At 41.5% G+C, this 17889-nt stretch overlaps 1 protein-coding gene across 2 annotated transcripts in view; it reads right to left on the reverse strand.

Moving 5' to 3' along the window:
* Positions 1 to 17889, reverse strand: part of ST18 (ST18 C2H2C-type zinc finger transcription factor) — a 100959-nt gene that overhangs the window by 73314 nt on the left and 9756 nt on the right. For both annotated transcript variants that reach the window (XM_054985979.1, XM_054985980.1), the window contains 4 exons: positions 16473 to 16563; positions 15704 to 15808; positions 11382 to 11587; positions 9146 to 9357 (listed from right to left, as the gene is read on the reverse strand). In XM_054985979.1, the coding sequence (XP_054841954.1) occupies positions 9146 to 9357; positions 11382 to 11587; positions 15704 to 15808; positions 16473 to 16563 (614 nt within the window). The remainder of the gene's footprint in view (positions 1 to 9145; positions 9358 to 11381; positions 11588 to 15703; positions 15809 to 16472; positions 16564 to 17889) is intronic.

Here is a 17889-nt window from a genome sequence, read left to right on the forward strand (position 1 = left end):
TATAACCTCCGAGAGCCACCCCTTCAGTCTCTCCGCCAATATCTTCGCAAAAATTTTATAGTCATTATTAAGTAACGATATAGGTCTGTAATTTTTCACGTTAGTCAAGTCTTGGCCCTCTTTTGGGATCAATGATATGTTCGCTTCACTCCAGGTGCCTGGAATTCTTTGATCCCTTAAAACTCCATTAATCACCTCTTTTAGGAATGGTGCCAGTTCATTGGCCATTGTCTTATAAAATTTAGCCGTAAGTCCATCTGGCCCTGGCGCCTTTCCTAGATTTGCAGATTGTATTGCCTTACTTATTTCCTCGTCCGTTACTTCACTGTTCAATTTATTTCTCCAAACTTCCGAGATTTCTGGAAGTTTCGTTTTCTCCAAATATGATGCTATTGATTCTTTATTTACTTCTTTCTTATTGTACAACTTAGCGTAGAATTTATAAAAGGCTCTACTAATGGCAGTCTGTTCCAAATACATTTTATTGTCTTCACAAATTTTATTTATTATTTAAATGCTTCCTCAAATCCTCAAAGAAGCTTTCTTTTGCACCGTTAGGTGCATAAACTCCGACTACCAACACTCTCTTTAAATTCCAAGTACATTCCACTGCTACAAATCTGGCTTCCACATCTTTCATTACAAATTTTGGCTGTAGCTCCTCTTTTACATACAACACCACTCCTCTTTTTTTCTTGGTTGAGGCTGCTACAAAATCCTTGCCCAATTTTCCCAATTTTAAATATTTTACATCCTGCTTTCGAATATGAGTCTCTTGCAAACAAACAATGTCACATTTTTGTTTTAATAGCCAGTGGAAAATATTTTTCCTCTTATTCGGTGAGTTTAGTCCATTTACATTCCAAGATAATACTTTACACTCCATACTCATAATCTTGTTGGTAAGTCCTTTTCATTGTCCCTTATAAATCGCTCCATTTCCCGCTCAGATCTAATGCGCTTTTTGGCACCTCCAAATTCAAAGGACAGACCTTCTGGAAGCTCCCATCTGTACCTGATTTTCATGTCCTTCAGCATCTGGATTAGCGCTTTATATTTTTTCCGATCTAGTAACACTGATCTGGGTAATTCCTTCATTATGATAATTGTCTTGCCATCGATCTCCAATGGATCTTGAAACTGTTTAGTCACAATCTTCTCTTTCATGTTTCGTGTTGTAAATTGCACAATCACATCTCTTGGTACTTTCCTCTGGGTTGCAATTCTCGAATTCACGCGATATGCCACATCAAGGATAGCCACAACTTCCTCCTCCTCCTTCCCCAGGTATTCAGCTAACACCTCAGTCATCTGTTCTTGCGCTGTCTTTCCTTCTATCTCCGGCAAACCGCGAAATCTGAGCTGCTTCTCCATGTGTCTACTTTCCGCAACCGCCATCCTTCCCCTCATCAGTCTCATCTCTGTTTGTTGCGTGTCTGCTAAGTTCTCCATCGCTCCTTCTACTGTTTTAACTCTCTGCTGCGTACCTTGTAATTCATTTTGTATTGTTTCCATACCTTTCTTCACTTCTGACAGCTCCGATTTTACTTCTGACAGCTCCGATTTTACTGTCTGTTTAACCTCTTTAATCAGCTCCAATTTCATGTCTTTAAATTCTTTAATCACCTCTAAAAGTTTTTTGTCCAGGTTTTCTATTGCCGATTGCCACTCTTTTTTCGACATCGTGGGGCTTGCTTTAGCTCGCTCCCACGAGTCCGCTCTCTTCCTTAACTCCGTGGCGTTAAATTTAGTACCTTTTTTGTTTCAAATGTCCCGGTCTTCTTGCATAAATTCGTTTTTAAAGAGTCCAAAATGTCGGGCGTCTTTTCTCTATGGTCTCTCTATGATTTTATAATCCAAGATGGCCTACTTCCTTTTCCGCTGAAGCCGCGACCCTTCCCCTTTCAAAAATGGCGATTCCCTTCTTCCTGCCCTCCAGCAAGGGCCGCTTCTCTCCAGCCACTCTATTGTTGTTACGCACTTCCTGTCTCCCGTCTTCCCACAGCAGATCTCGCGATGGTGTCTTTTTCTCACAGCTCCATAACCACAGGTATTCAAAACAATAGTCCAATTTCTTTAATAACTTCTTTAAACTTAGCCTCTTTTCAAATGCAACTCTTGCCGAGTCTTCCCCTCCTTTTCATTAATCTGTTGCAGTTTAAAAATCTACTTTTTTTCCTCTCTGTTTTTATCAATCTGTCCCGTATCGGAAGATAGTGATCTTTACCTTCTCATTCACTTTTCTCGGGTTGTAATCACTGTTTCGATTTTAACTTCTCCTCTCCACTTCTTCCCCCAATCGAAGCTTGGGTATGTAGGTCTTATGCCAGCCGAATTGGCCCCAAAACTGCCGCAGAGGTTGTAGCCGACCCGTCGCAGGGTGGGACCTCAAGGATCGGGAGGGGACCCGTTGCGCAGAGCCCCCCCTCGTTCGAGATCTAACTCACCCTAGGGTCTTGAGCGTTCTTTGCCTGCTCTCCGCCTGAGAGCAGTCGGCCGCGGGCTATTTTCACCCCGCCGGCCGCTTAAAACGGCAGTCCGGTCAGCTCCGCAAATGGAGCTGCTTCAGACCTCCATGAATCCCAAACCGGAAGTCCGGGTGACTCTGTTCTTAATTAACTAACTGTTTCCAGATGTTAGTGCTGGGAGGCTGCTGCTTGGGCCCATTGCATCTTATCCCCCATGCTGTTTAACATCTACAGATAACAACAACAACAACAACAACAACATTCAATTTATATACCGCCCTTCAGGATTACTTAATGCCCACTCAGAGTGGTTTACAAAGTATGCCATTATTATCCCCACAACAAAACACCCTGTGAGGTGGGTGGGGCTGAGAGAGCTCCAGAGAACTGTGACTAGCCCAAAGTCACCCAGCTGGCTTCAAGTGGAGGAGTGGGGAATCAAACCCAGCTCTCCAGATTAGAGTCCCGCGCTCTTAACCACTACACCAAACTGGCTCTCTGGAATTTCTAGGAGAGGTCATCAGGGAATGTGGAGTGAGGTGCCACCAGGCTCTACTTCTCCTTTACAGCTAAGCCAGGTGGGCCTGTGTAAGCCTGAATAGGTGCCTGGAGAATGTAATGAAATGGATTAGAACCAATAAACTGAAACTCAATCCAGAAAAGACTGAGGGGCTGTTGTCAATAGAGAAGCAGCTCAGGGACTGCAGCGCCAGCCTGTCCTGAAGGGGGCTGCACTCCTCCTGAAGGAGTAGGTTTGGGATGAAAGATCTGCACTGGCTATCCATCTATTTCTGTGCCCAATTCAAAGTGCTGGTTCTGACCTTATCTTAGTCTTAAAAGGCTTGGGGCCAGGATACCTGAAGGACCATTCCCTCCCATACTATCCAGACCACAAGATTAGCCTCTTAAGCCTTGCTTTCTGTGTTCAAAGTTTGATGCTATTAGGAAGCAAAGGTGAGGCAGGTGGCATCTAGTGACAGGGCAATTTTCTTGGTGGTACCTCACCTCTGCAATGCCCTCCCCCTGAAGGCTTACCTAGCTCCTACTTTTCTTTCTTTTAGGTGCCAGACTAGAATATATCTTTTTAATTCAGACTTTTAAATAGGGTTTTATTTTTAAGATAAAATTTTAATGGTCTGCTTCTGTTTTATGGACAGTTTTTATGCTACTTATGACAAATGAATTTTTAAATGACTTTTTAAAAAAATGACTTGTTTTATGACTTGTTTTTTAATTAATTAATTGTAAGCCACCTTGAGCAGGACTCCAAAGAGGAAGCATAGAAATATTCTAAGCAAGCAAGGAAACACTCACTTGAAAACACTTGAAAGATGTTGATTCAGCGTGGGTAACAATAAGTCTCAGCATGTATTACTTTATCTTGTTTTACAACCTCTAATAATTCTATCAAACATTAAAATGAATAAGGAAATATGCAGAAGTGTTGTAAACATGATAGTTCTTAATTACTTGTTATAAATACAGATTTATTAATCAACTTCACCATTACTTATACTCATATCTAGTGAGTTGTCAGAGACGTTTTTTGCCTACTTTCCCCCAACAACAGAAGCAGCATATTTGAACTTGATGTATTTCAAACAAGCGACTTTTATTTTTCTGTTTTGTTTTCTTTCAAGGCACAGTATGCATATGCCATTTTGTCTAAACATGTGGGGGGAAAACCCACCCAAACATTCAACAGAATTGTTGGCAAGAAGCAATGAAGAGGATAAAGATAGACTGCACTGTCTGTATCTACTTCTTTGAGTGGCAGCAGCAACATAAGCCACAGAAAAAGGAAATCTGTGATATGATGACACAATACGCAGCAAGAACTAGAATTAGGATTGATTCTTCTAGTCTAATCAGCTCCTGCAATATTTTGTTAATACCGACTGCAAAAGGTGTTGAATTAGGCAACACATCAAGAGTAGGTTATGGAGTTTCTCTTGAAGTTCCAGTGCTTTTTTCTGAATAATCTGTAGGTGCTATCCTAAGGACACTTTTCTGGGAGTAAGTCATATTGAGTTGAATTGAGCAGGATTCTGGGAAGATCTGCTTCCAATCACTCTATGTATCTTTTAGAATATTTCTGGACTTCAGTGGTCCAGAATGACCATGTTCCAGGAAGTTTCATGAGAAATATCTTCAAGAGCTACCTTTAGTCATCCAAACACATCAGAATTGACAACACTGTAAATCTTAGACAGGGGAAAGCAATGTTTTGAATGCTGCTGGGTGTCAATGTAGAATAATTGTCATCTGTGTTAATTTGGATCCAATAATCCCAATAAATTTCAAGAGATGTTAATATATTTCTGATAGTTTTGTACTATACTGCTTTAGAGTAGGTAAAAAGGTAAAGGTACTCCCCTGTGCAAGCACCAAGTCATTACTGACCCATGGGGGGACGTCGCATCATGACTAGACATGGGCACGGAACAAAACAAAATCAACCACAAACCACGGAACTGGACCAGTTACGAAACAGTTCATGGTTCATGGTTCGTGGGGTTTAAATGCCCCTTTCTGGCCTTAACAGTGGCAGGGGAAGGGACATTTAATAGTTTAAAGGGCCCTTTCCTGCCTTGCAAGCGGCAGGTCCCTTTAAACTATCAGCTGGCAGGCGGCAGGGGGGATCCCCCCCTGCTGCCTGCCAGCCGATAGTTTAAAGGGACCTGCCACTGGCAGGTCCCTTTAAACTGCCCAAATCCCAGCCCCCCTACACCCCCAGCCCCAGCCTCAGCTTCAGCCCTATACTTAGCTTATCCTGCAGCGCAGTCCTTCCTCTCCTCCCAGGAGGGGCAGGACGGCCATTTTTGGCCTCTTCTGCCGCCCTGGGGGCCTGCAGGGTGAAGGAAGAGGCTGAAAACGGCCTTCCTGCCCTTGAAATGGCTGCCACGATGGCCATTTGACGGGCAGGGAAGCCAAAAACAGCCTCCCTGCCCCTCAAATGGCTGCCACGACAGTCATTTGAGGGGCAAGAAGGCCATTTTTGGCTTCCCTGCCCCACAAATGGCCGCCACGGTGGCCATTTGAAGGGCAGAAAGGCCATTTTCAGCCTCTTCCATCACCCTGCAGGCCCCCAGGGCGGCGGAAGAGGCCAAAAATGACCTTCCCGCCCCTCCTGGGAGGAGAGGAAGGACACTGTACTGCAGGATAAGGTAAGTGTGGGGCTGGGGCTGGGAGGGTGGGGGGTAGGGGGCTGGGGTTTGGGCAGTTTAAAGGGCCCTGCGGATCCCCCCTGCTGCCTGCCAGCTGATAGTTTAAAGGGACCTGCTACCACAGGGCCCTTAAAGGGGCAGTTTAAATGGTCATTTCCCTGGGGGAATAGCCATTTAAACTGCCCCTGTAAATACGACCCAATGAACCAGCATGGAAAGGAGCTTCCATGAACCCTGGTTCACGAACCCCGAACCAGCCTGATTCATGGATTTTTTGGGGTCATATTTAGGTTCGTGCCCATCCCTAATCACAACCTTTTCTTGGCAGACTTTTTGTTATGGGGTGGTTTGCCATTGCCTTCCCCAGTCATCTACATTTAACCCCCAGGAAACTGGGTACTTATTTTACCAACTTCGGAAGGATGGAAGGCTGAGTCAACCTTGAGCCAGCTACCTGGACCTGGCTTCCGCCACAATCAAACTCAGGTCGTGAGCAGAGCTTGGGCTGCAGTACTGTAGCTTACCACTTTGCACCGCGGGGCTCCTACTACTTTAAAGTATATTGTCTTAAACCATTTCATTTAATGGATTTATTATTTATGGTTGTTCTTATGTCTTGTTCACTGCCATAGAGAGGTGTACAACCAACCAACCAATCAATAGTTTATGCAGGCCTCTCTCCTTTTCAGTCTGAACCTTTTGAATGCAAGAAGCTTTTACACTTCATTTGAAAAAAACATGCCTATAAAACGTGCATTTAATTTTCAGTCAAAGTTGGGGTATCCTTAATTCCAGAGTTAGAATTTTGATATTTTAACACAAAGGAACCAATGCTCTCTTCCAAAGTGCATGAAAACAATCAGGAAATACAACAGATAGATTAAAAAATATAAAGGCAACAGCAGATTGTGTCCTCATACCCAATGCTGAATTTTGAGAGCTGGTGAGGATAATTGTAATTATCTCTTTATCCATCCCATCCTCCACACCCAGAAAATATTTTAATATGTGATGGTTAACAGAATGGATAACATCAATTGAGGGGAAATTCTATTGGCATGCTAAAGGGAGGCCTATTAAGCAATGCCAATTATTTTGTTTGCTTGTTTTAAATAGAGTTGGGGTCGGCTGCAGAAGGTACAGCCTAGGTTTTGTTCATTGTGTTTTTACTTCACCAAGTGGTTAAAAACCAGAGTCCAATCCATCAAGAACTTTTAAAGTATAAAGATTATTGAAATGTGTGGAACTGAACAAGAACACTTCCGAGGAATGCACGGAAGATGCTCCCAATAGTTTTTAAATATTCTGTTGTAGTAGTAGTAGTAGTAGTAGTAGTAGTTCAGCAATAATTCAGTAGTAGTAGTAATAGTATTTATTATTATTATTATTATTATTATTATTATTATTAATAATAATAATAATAATAATAATAATAATAATAATAATAATAATAATAATAATAATAATAATAATAATAATAATAGGAAAGGGGGGAACTTATCTCAGATAAATGTTATATAATACCATATAAGCCAAAACAAATCAAAACAAAAAATAGACTAACTTGAAGCCAATCTTTGCCACTAAAAATATTTTGTATAGTGAACTAATAAGGGAATCATAAAGGAATAATCACTTCAAAATAAAATCAAACATATTTATAATATTTGATTCAGTCTGCATTTTCAAATTATGATAATTTGTTTTATTTTAGGTACATGCATTCAGAGAATATAGCCTTATATATTTTCCTATTTTACATTCTCATTTCCTAAAAGAGATCGCTATTTAATCCAAATAAAAAGAATATGTGGGATTTTGGCTATTCCATCTTTCTGAGCCTTGCTTGCCTTGGCTCTGGACAGACACTAATTCTAATTCTTCTGTCAGATATTCTGTACCACTGGGTTGTCATCATGCCCTGCTGGAAGTTTGGCAAAAGTAAAGGCTGGCATAGATGAGGCATGAAGACTATTGGTGGTGGGGGGGTGGAATTCAGGATATAACCCACTCCTACCTCCCACTATATGCCCCAAATGCCACCTTGAGCTGTTACAATTGCCTTCCATTATTTGGCAAACACAAAACAGGTGTACAGCTGAAAAATCCTATGCATGGTCCCTTTATTACCTTTCTTTGGCAAGAAAGGTCTGTTTCTAAGGTCAGCCAAAGGTAGGGGAAGCAATTTAATACAGCCTCTGGCATCAGCCTCCTTTTCTGTGCTAGGGGGGAAAACCCTCTGCCATAGCCCAGCACTGGAAAATTTCTCTGGCGATGTCATGAATAAAGCTGTGGACCCACAGAAAACCGGCAACAAACCCATGATCCTTAAAATGTAGTTGTCTGGATTGTTGGGCTATGAATTCCAGGCTGTTGCCATCATCGGCTCCAAGAACCTGGCTGCTTCTACAGTGATTACAAAAGGCAAAGGAGAAGATTCTGCTTTGCTGAATACACACTTGGAATATCCAATTTGATTTTTCTCAGGTGATAAAAAGTAGTGGATTTCTATCATGAATAGCAGACAGATATATGAACAAGAGTCCCACTGACGGAATCTCTCTTCAACCAGGATGACCGTGAATCAGATAATGTAGTTGTAGGAGTGCTGCTGCAGGAATGCTGCTGTGAGAAGCTTGACCGGCAAGCAAATCTCTGTCTCAGAGTACAGGCTCAAGTAGAGTGCTCTGCGTATGTTATTTTAGAACAGTTTTCTTCAATACATTCCTTCTGCAATCCCTCCATTTATTTCCATGGTGCCCACAATGGCTTTGTATGAATCTTGAACACTACCATATTCTCATTTCTGTGGGAGTTACTGGAATGAGTGCAAACAATATCCAACAGTAACCAAACTGGTCATAATTTCCCCGTTTGCAAGGCAGTATGGTCAAAGGCATTTTACATCCTATAAAGTCAGATGTTATAACACAGATACCTTTTGCATTTCTTAATCAACAATGAAACAGGTTTGCTGTCAAATTGAGAGTAGTCAACTAGATAAGGTGCCAGATATGCAAATAACCTCTCTCCCCTCTCAGGTTTTAAACATCAGCTCCATGATAATCAATGGAATTGTCAACAATAGAAATCTCAGTACTCTGTGATTCAAATCTCTGTGAACTATCATATTCATACACTGTACCAGTTCCATAAATGATAACTTACATTAGCCATCACACTATACTAAAAAAGGCCTTTTTGTACAGGTTCTGCTCCACTGTAGATGTTCAACACTATTACTGGATATGGTATTTCCCCCTTTTCTCTCTCCCTTTTCTCTTATCCTTTGATATCAATTATAGGGACTGTTCACAACACTTTGCATTTCTCTTCTGTTTCTTTTCCTCCAAACCAATTCCAGCCTCTTCAAAAGAACATGCAGAAAAGAGGTGTTGTTTTGAGATGGGGGAGGAAGGGAAAGAACTGAATGCAATCGCTAACATGAAAGACAGTTTATTCTCACAGTTCAGTAGCTAGCACACCCTCCAGGTTCTTGGACTAACCTACCTTGGCAGACAGACTCTGTGGTTTGTTGGAGAGGATCTCTGCTGCTTCCCTGCAGTGGGTGGAAAGGTTCAGGATTGCAGCAGCTGCTGCTATGTGGGTGTCTTCACTACATTGACCGTAGCCATAAGAGTTGGCATGGCAAGGGCTCTGTGTGTGGGCGCTAGCACTAGGCAGCCGATTAGAAAATTTTCCTGGATTTGAAAAATGCTTTGCTGTTGAAGAGAGATTTGATTAGAAATAGCTTGTATGCAACCATCCCTCTATTAAATATATTGGATTTACAGATTCAACGTTCCATACGATAAAATGTGTAGAATAAATTAGAGTTAGCTTATTCTTGACTAGAAACTTACTATTTAAAAGCTTGATACTGAACCAAAATAGAACATTTTGCCATTGATACTGCTGGAATCTGACAATTGTTATACAAGACAGTCAGATACTAACTCCCATTTCCAGTGGTACATTTTTCATCTAAAGAAAAAAACTATAGATGTTTTCATTTCTATGCCCTTATTCCTTACACAGGAACCTTTTAATGCTTATTTTAAGTTCAATGATAGATGAATGAAGAATTAAGAAGATCTGGCCCAAGAATGATTCATTCACAAATTGGTTTGTGAACTTTTATCACCATATACATAAAGAGTTACAGTGAACTCTGATTTATATGGAAATATATGAAAAATGCAACAAAACTGGGCAGCTTTAGTTATAAGGGTGTATTATAGCCAAATACTGTTTGCCTCACAATTACAGCAATGCCTGACTCTTTGCAGTTAATTTTCTTTTTAAGTCCATTATAGACAAGTACAAAAAATCATATTCACAAGGAAAATTAATCTAAATCATTTCTTAAGGGTTATTTTAGACTGAGAACAAAGAGTCAAAGTTAGCAGCTCAATGAGTTACAGGTAATTGTTATTTAATGTAGAAATGTTATTTCAGGCAGGGCTCAAAAACAGCAACTCATGAAGTTAAACACTGCTAGTCTCAAATGATTGTTTTTCTGTATTTCTGTTAACCTTGGCTACAGGTGCTTTTTTGCTTTTATTGATTTCACTATGATAATTAATATTAGTAACTTCTTCCTTTGTGTTTGTTTTTATTTTAGCTAACAGAAATTGTTTTCAATTTTGCTGAATTCCAAACAAGCACTCTTTTTTCCCCTCCCTGGTCCCCCCTGGATAGTATCTTCCTCTTCCTAAATTTGTCTTTAAATTCCCATTAAAAATAATTGTTTGGTTATTAAGACAATTAAAAAGACAATTTAAAGAGAGAAGCTGAGTAAAAATACTTCATGAACAGGGGCCGACCAGTCCTATTAAAGGCTTGCATACCTACCTGCCAAAGTGCCTAGTTCTTCTAACCTCATACAAGTCTAAAGAAAAAGCTTACTTTCATATCCCTCTGGATATGAACAAGTGTGCGTAATCTCTCTGAATAACAGTCATGATTTAGGATTGCCATGTGACGCTGCTTTACATTCCTTGGGTTCAAAATTATGTGGACAGAAGTTTCCAATGGAGTTCCTGCAGCCATGCAGTAGTGATATAGGGCAGTAAGGACATGGGCCTCTAGCACAAGCATAGCAACATTTCTGCTCTTGCACTGTCGTGCTTAGCCCACATTATAAAATGTTCCCAGATGTCAAGTGTAACACTGAGCAATACCTTCCAAGCCAATGAGCCCCTTCAGAACGTTTCATCAGCCTAACAGAGTAATACCATTTGACACAGCATCCTGATTTTTGCAGGGTTATTATTCATACAAAAGCCACACATTTTTCACAAGTAGAATATGACAAATCCTGTGTTCCCTCTTTTGATCACTTGTACTGGGTACACTTTTTCTAGCTGTGAGTGTGTTTGTGTGTGATCATGGGGAATCTTAAACCCAGTCCCCCAAACTTTCACAAGACACTGATTATCTGCTGGCCACAGCAACACATGCACTGTTGCCTCAAATGGTTGCCCAGACCAGAACCACAGGTTATTTGGGGAGGAGGGGATTGCTACAGTACACTACTAGCAGTGCAATCCTATGGAGAGTTACTCCAGTCTAAGCTCATTGACTTCAATGGGCTTGGACTGGAGTAACTCACCATAGGATTGCACTGTAAATCCTATGGTCAATCAGTATTGTTTAGTTGTGTTAATCACTTTTTTTTTTTTTACATTTAAGAGATATAAAACAAGGGGAAAATGAGACTACATTGCATCTGTCTTTCACTTACACTCAAGGAATTGTGTGGGTTTTTGTCCTTGAACAGTTGGCACCATTGTGCGTTTGCCAAAAACTTGGGCATCAAAGCTGGCATAGTCAAATGGTACTTTCCCGCACTTCTCTTTCTCTCTTGTAAGAGTGGCTCTGGGGGAAGGAACTGGTTGGGCAGATCTGCAGCTGTACTGAGATAACTCAAGCTGCTTCATTAAGTTTGTCCTGCAGAGACAAAGAAGAAGACAAAATAATGAGACCACTGGCTTCACTCTTCTGAGGTGAAGTACCTGATGTAAAAGTTTGAAGGTGCGACACTGGAATGGATCCCCAGAACATTGTTGATTGCTGAATAGCAGCTGTGCTGGGTCCTGATCAAAATGGGACCTGCAGACTCTCTCTTTCTGTGTGTGTGTGTGTGTTTGTTTGTTTCTTTGTGGGGCTAACTTTCCCATCCTGTATCATTTCCCAACTTCTTCTCAAAGCTACATTTTTCCCTTTTGAGGAAAATACACACAAAAGATCATGCTATCCCCACCTGGGCAAACAGCAGCATTTGTGGTTGGGAAAACAGTAAGGGGGGGGAGAATTAAACTCCCCCTACCTCTATGCCATTGCATGGTCCAATTCTGGGGGAAGGGGAGCTGTGATTTAGCAATAAATACTCACTGGAGATTAGTTAATGGATCTTGTCCATCTCTAGTCTGATTCTAAGCCCAACATAGAGACTAGAACTCAGAAAAGACTAAGCAACTGCAAAGACAGTTTTTAAGGCTGACCTGATGATCTAACAAAGCTAAAATATAATGTTCTTTTATTTCTTCCATGAGGAACAAACTCTTTATGAGGCTGCCAATTATGAGCTGCATCAAAGACTTAAGAACATTAGTTTTGATCAAAAGTTCTAAATTGGTTACCTTTTTGTTTTGTTTTTCATGTGTATTCTTGTAGTGCCCCTTGGGAACTGAGATAAAGGAAAGCAGCAGCAGCTCTAGCAGCATTTTACAATTACATATACCAACAGCTCAAGTCTGTTTCAGCAGCCAAATCAAGGCCAACTAAGGAGCTGAAGCAATCAACTTTCGAGCCAACCCAAACAGTGACAACCAGCGTTGGCTGCCTTGACTGAAGCATGCCAAGCATGCAGATCCATAAGTGGCCCATACACTTGAAATCTGTCTCCTGTTCAAGGATAGTAGTGTATCATGATGGACTGCTGGTTGCTACTGTGGAGCAATGGTAGGGGAAGGGGAATTCCTGCCCCTACTTGTCAGCTCTGGGAGATTGTTGTAAAAGTGAAGGAGAGCCTCACAGTCAGAGCACTCTGCAAGCATCTATTTGCCTTGCTGACCTGTTGGCCACTGCACACTTGCATGGTATTGACTACAATGCCCCTAGCTCTGCCACTGCCTTCTTGCACTTATAGGTAAGGGTGGGAATTTCTCTTTCCTTCCATCATTCTGCAGTTGATGGTTTGATGGTTTCAACTGGTGAAATGCTCCATAGGCTACTGTTGAAAGTGTTGCCAGACCCCATTTTTCTCACCCACCTCCCGCACTCCCTGCCTGAATGCATGTACTGCATGTGGAACACTGGTAGCAAGCTTCACAGAGAGGCAGGCACAGAACATAGGGAGCAATCGCTGTGTTTTATGTCTCAAGATGGATCTGGCAGCAGTGATACTGCCACCAGCAGCAATAACCATGCAGCAGTGACAACTTGTGAACAAAAAGGCATTTTTAAATAGGAGACATTGGGAAGGCAAGTAGTGCAAAACAGGACTGATGTAATTAAGCTGCACCAAGCTGGAAGACAAAGACTCTTCTCCCTGTATTATCTTGTACATGGTATGCAATCACTGATCATTAATGTAATCTGGATGTTGTGTTCTGAGCCGTCTAAGGATCCCCAATTCAAATTTTCCCATTGTTCACAAACATTACTGCCACAGGAATGACTCAGTGTCGTACGTTCAGTTTTGTAATGCTCTCTCTGTACCAATCCCTGCTGTTCTGAAAGGACTCTCTGCTATAAACTCTGGCTAGTTACTTGCTCCCTCAACCAGACCTTTTGCTTAAGATTTTTTTCTGTGTATGATTTTCTGTAATGTTTGTTTTTACCCCTTCCTGTATCTTTCTCTCTTTCTTCTCTCTGCTGTCTCTAATACCATCTCTCCCTCACCCCAGTAAGCACCTGCAAACCAGGTTTCTGTACTCAGAAATTATCCTTTTTGGCTAACATGCCATGGAAATAAGGGTCAAGCTAGATGTGCAGGTTTTTAAAGAGTTGGGTCTGGTTCCCCAGACCCAACTTGAGTTTCCTGCAGCCAAACATCAGCTTTGGGGAATGGCGGTTAAAAATAAAGGAGACCCCAAATGGCATCAGAATGCTTCCACAGGGGGAGGAGGGGCTCCTCTCTCCTCCCTCAAGTCATTTCCCCATGTCACAATTGTGCAGGAAGAGTCTCCCTCCCCCCCATTTTTACTGCTCCACATGCACAGAATACTTCACATGAAGCAGAAAAAATGGGAAAACTTCCCTCCTGTACAAGTTGGGTTTGAGGAACCCTTTAAAAATCTGCATGTCTAGCCTGATTCTAAGCAATCCTTATCAGACTGAATGCAGTAGCTTCTGACCCCAACAAGTGTATGTTTGTTCAGATGTAACCCTGGGAGCAGCCCTGAGACTGGAGCCTTGTTTTTGGTCACCTACATGACTTCTTAGGCTCAATGCCATCTGAGATTACAGGAGAGAGGGAGGCCATGTTTGATATCAAACTGAAACATTAAGATCAGGGTACAAGAACAGAAAATCTAACTCATTGACAGGAACACAATCAGGCTCCCCTGAGGGCCTGGGCTCTGCCTTGATGATAGTTCTATTCTTTGACCTCCTAAGGGTCATCAAAATTCAGGCCATGTTAAAGATTAGAGTTTTCTGGTCAATAATTGACCTTTTAGGACCATCAAGGAATTTGCCATGCAATGCAGAATTCCCTGAAAACTTAAACATAAGGAGGCCAGGACATCAGCCATCTTCTAATCCTTTGTTCATCAAGATTGCCACTCCACTCAGATGCATCCATCAAGCTACTACCCTGCCTTTGTCCAACAGGCCTGCCTGGTCTTCTGTCAGGTAAATTCATCATCCCAGGCTAACTTTTCCATACTTTCTCCATACTTGTAAATCATGCTCATATTTGGAGTTCTTCCATTCCCCTAAAATCCAAATCTTTCAATCAGATTAAAAGTTTCTAGCCTAGACCCAATCTCATTACAACAGAGACACTGTCCCCTTCTCAATGCCACTAAAGGTGCACAAAACCCACCTCTCATCCCCCAAACTTTTGTAGCTGCCCCAACCCCACAGTTGGTCTACTGCTGAAATCACTGCGCTGAGCTTCTCTCGGACTGAAACAGGTTCCCAACATGCTGGATCTCTCCCTTTTCCTTCTGCCTGCTATGCAGAATAGGAAAGGTATAGTTTTTTCCTCCTCATTTTATCTATCTCCCCTTATTTCCCAATTCACACTGCACCAGAGAGCAGGCATTTTGTTTCCCTCTGCTAGTTAGGACCTCATAGCTGAAAAGACAAAACAATCACTTCTCTTCTGTCCAGTTCCCCCTTCCCCCTACATTTATACCTTAATAGAGGTAACTCCAGCTCCAAACTGGAATCACTCTGGTTGATATTTTCTGGATGTTGTTAGGGCATACGTTATTTGGTTGTGTTTCATATTAATATCTGCTAGTATTTATTCAGGATAAGTTCCCCTCCTTCCTAATATCATACTCAATCCCCCAATAAACTCCATATTCCTCTTTAAGACCGTTTCTGTTATCCTTTTCCTACTGAATCATGCTCCTCACATTTACTCACAGCTTCCCCATTAGGTCAAAGGTCCCCGTTCCACTCCCTGCACAAACAAGCAAGCTAATCCCCAGTCAGTCTGAACATGCACATTCACACATGCGCAGGGATGTAGTAACAAAAGTGGCAGTGAACAGAATACCAGAAATGTGAAGAGAAGTCCCCTTTTTTGCCTGGAACTCCCACAGAGTCGTGACAATGATCATATCAGTCCAATAATTTATAGACGAATGGTGCCAAAGAGATCTCAGGGAAATAGGCTGCATGTGAAATTGTGTGTGTATGAAATGCACGGTGACTTTCATCGGTAGTTTGCAGAGAGGCCTGGCCCATCCTCAGCTCACCTTGATCCTGCCTTTTAAGGGAAGTGCTGGGGTGGGCCAGCCCTGGGCTCTCCCAATGTGCTAGGGGCAAGGGGCAGATTCTCCAAGTATGTGTGTGTGTGTGTGTGTAAAAATCAATGTTTCTTACCTGTGAACTTGATCCTGGCACTGCCCCATTTTAGGAGAATCAAGCTGATTTTTTTCCTGAGACATTGCCATTTTTTCAGCTGCAGCAATTGGACAACCAGAAAGACTGTTTAAAAAGAATCACCACACATGGTTAATTGATAATGTAAGCATAAATTTCTTGTGAGGTAGGTAAGGCTGACAGGGTGTTATTGGCCCAAGGACATCCAAAGAAGAAGAAAAAAAGAACACCCAGAAAGCTTTCACGGCAGAGTGGGGATTTAAATCCAGCTCTCCCAGATCCTATTCTGACACTCTAACCATTATACTATAATAGCTCTTACACCCTTGAGCATCCATTCATGCTTCAGTCCTAGGGATTCTAGACTTTTCCGCTGGCCTTTTTCACTGTCTCTGACTTGGTGATCCTCTGCCCATTGCATACCTATGGCTTAACATACAATGAAAATGAAGCAAAATAAAAACTAAAATGATATATAAATGATATATAAATGTTCAATGTAAGCATTGATTTCATTAGGAAATTTAATCATATGTTCAACATATGCTGAAGTCAGTCTGAGCAAAACATGCTTCATATTAACTGAATTATGTCTTAAATGAATGAATCCTTGTTAAAAAAGTATACCATTTCTTTGAGTGCAAGGAAGGTTTCTTTGTGTTAGTTAAGTGTTACATGCTGCCTTTGTTTTACTTCTATTACTGCATGCCTGATGAAACGGAAATTCTTCACATGGTACATAAATTAGACCACAGTAGCATAGGATTACCTTCTGTGAGTGTTGCGGTTGCTATTGACATGCCCTCTTCCTGTACATCCAGGAGTGGGACACTTCAAAACATTTTCATGCATGGCAAGGACTAAACAAAAGAGGGAAAGAATGATGCAAATACATACACAAAAATCAACAGTTCAATTACTGGTTTCAAATGTGTTAGTAAACATGTTTGTTCACACAATCAAGACTAAGAGGTGTTTATCTTGTGGTTGTAAGCTTAAGGTGTTCTTTGGGAAGGACAGAACTTTTGAACTTGTCACTGTTGCTGGTTCTCTGTCAACCCACTTTAACCTCTGGTTAACTTTTCCAACATGTAAACAAATTAGAATCAAACAAGAATCCAAGAGGTTCACCCCCACTTTAGATAACAGATTGTGTGTATTTTTGCACAACCCTCCCAACAGAAAAAGTTTACTCCAGCAGTAACTTCAGGAGTCCAGTGGCACCTGGCGTGGGCTTTCGGGGATCACAGTTCTCTTTGTCAGATGCATCTGGCGGGAAGAGCTGTGGTTCTCGAAGGCTTGTGCTGCAGTGGAATTGGTTGGTCTTGGAGGTGCTGCTGGACTCTTTTTGATTTTGCTACTACAGACTAACACGACTAAGTCCTCTGAACCTTTACAGAAGCAAACTGATCTCCACATCAGAAGGAGCTGTTTGCATCTGCATATCAGAAGGAGCTGTTTGCATCTACCCCGCCCCTCTCCTCCTCTATATCTGACCAGTTCCTCTTTTTGCCCTCCATGCATCTGATGAAGAGAACTCTGATTCTCGAAAGCTTATGCTACAATAAAATTGGTTAGTCTTAAAGGTGCTACTGGACTCTTTTTGATTTTGCTACTACAGACTAACATGGCTAACTCCTCTGGATCCATGAATTCTATTTGTCCTGAAAATGTAGTGGCAATTAAATGACTGTTGTTCACTTCAGTATGTCTATTCACATTAAAAGGAAGGATTCATGCTGGAATAAACTAACAAGAATGTAGATGGAAATCTATAAATAACTAGGCCTTATAGCTGTGATATACAATCTAGCTAACTGAAATATCTGGATCTTAGCCAGCTTAGAGCCTGATACAAAACACAGTTTCTTGGTAGTAAGTTTCATTGACCTGAAGGAACCTTACCTCTCAATAAATTAAACATACAACCTAATTGTTGGCAATAGCAACACTGAAATTGATTCAGATGAAATATTTGTGTTTTGAAGAGTACGGTTTGATGCTAGTCAGAGAACATACGCTACTAAGAAACAGTGGGGCTCTAGAGTAAATAAATTGCACTCAAGACACCATGTAAGAGGTTATTTGTTGAGCTCAACCATACGGCATTAATTCATACAGCAGTGGAGCCATGCTATAGAAAGGCCAAAGGAAAGAAATGGAGTGCAGCAGTAGAGTGCCAACCA

Source organism: Eublepharis macularius, chromosome 7 (assembly GCF_028583425.1).
Source record: "Eublepharis macularius isolate TG4126 chromosome 7, MPM_Emac_v1.0, whole genome shotgun sequence".
Classification (NCBI taxonomy): Eukaryota; Metazoa; Chordata; class Lepidosauria; order Squamata; family Eublepharidae; genus Eublepharis; species Eublepharis macularius.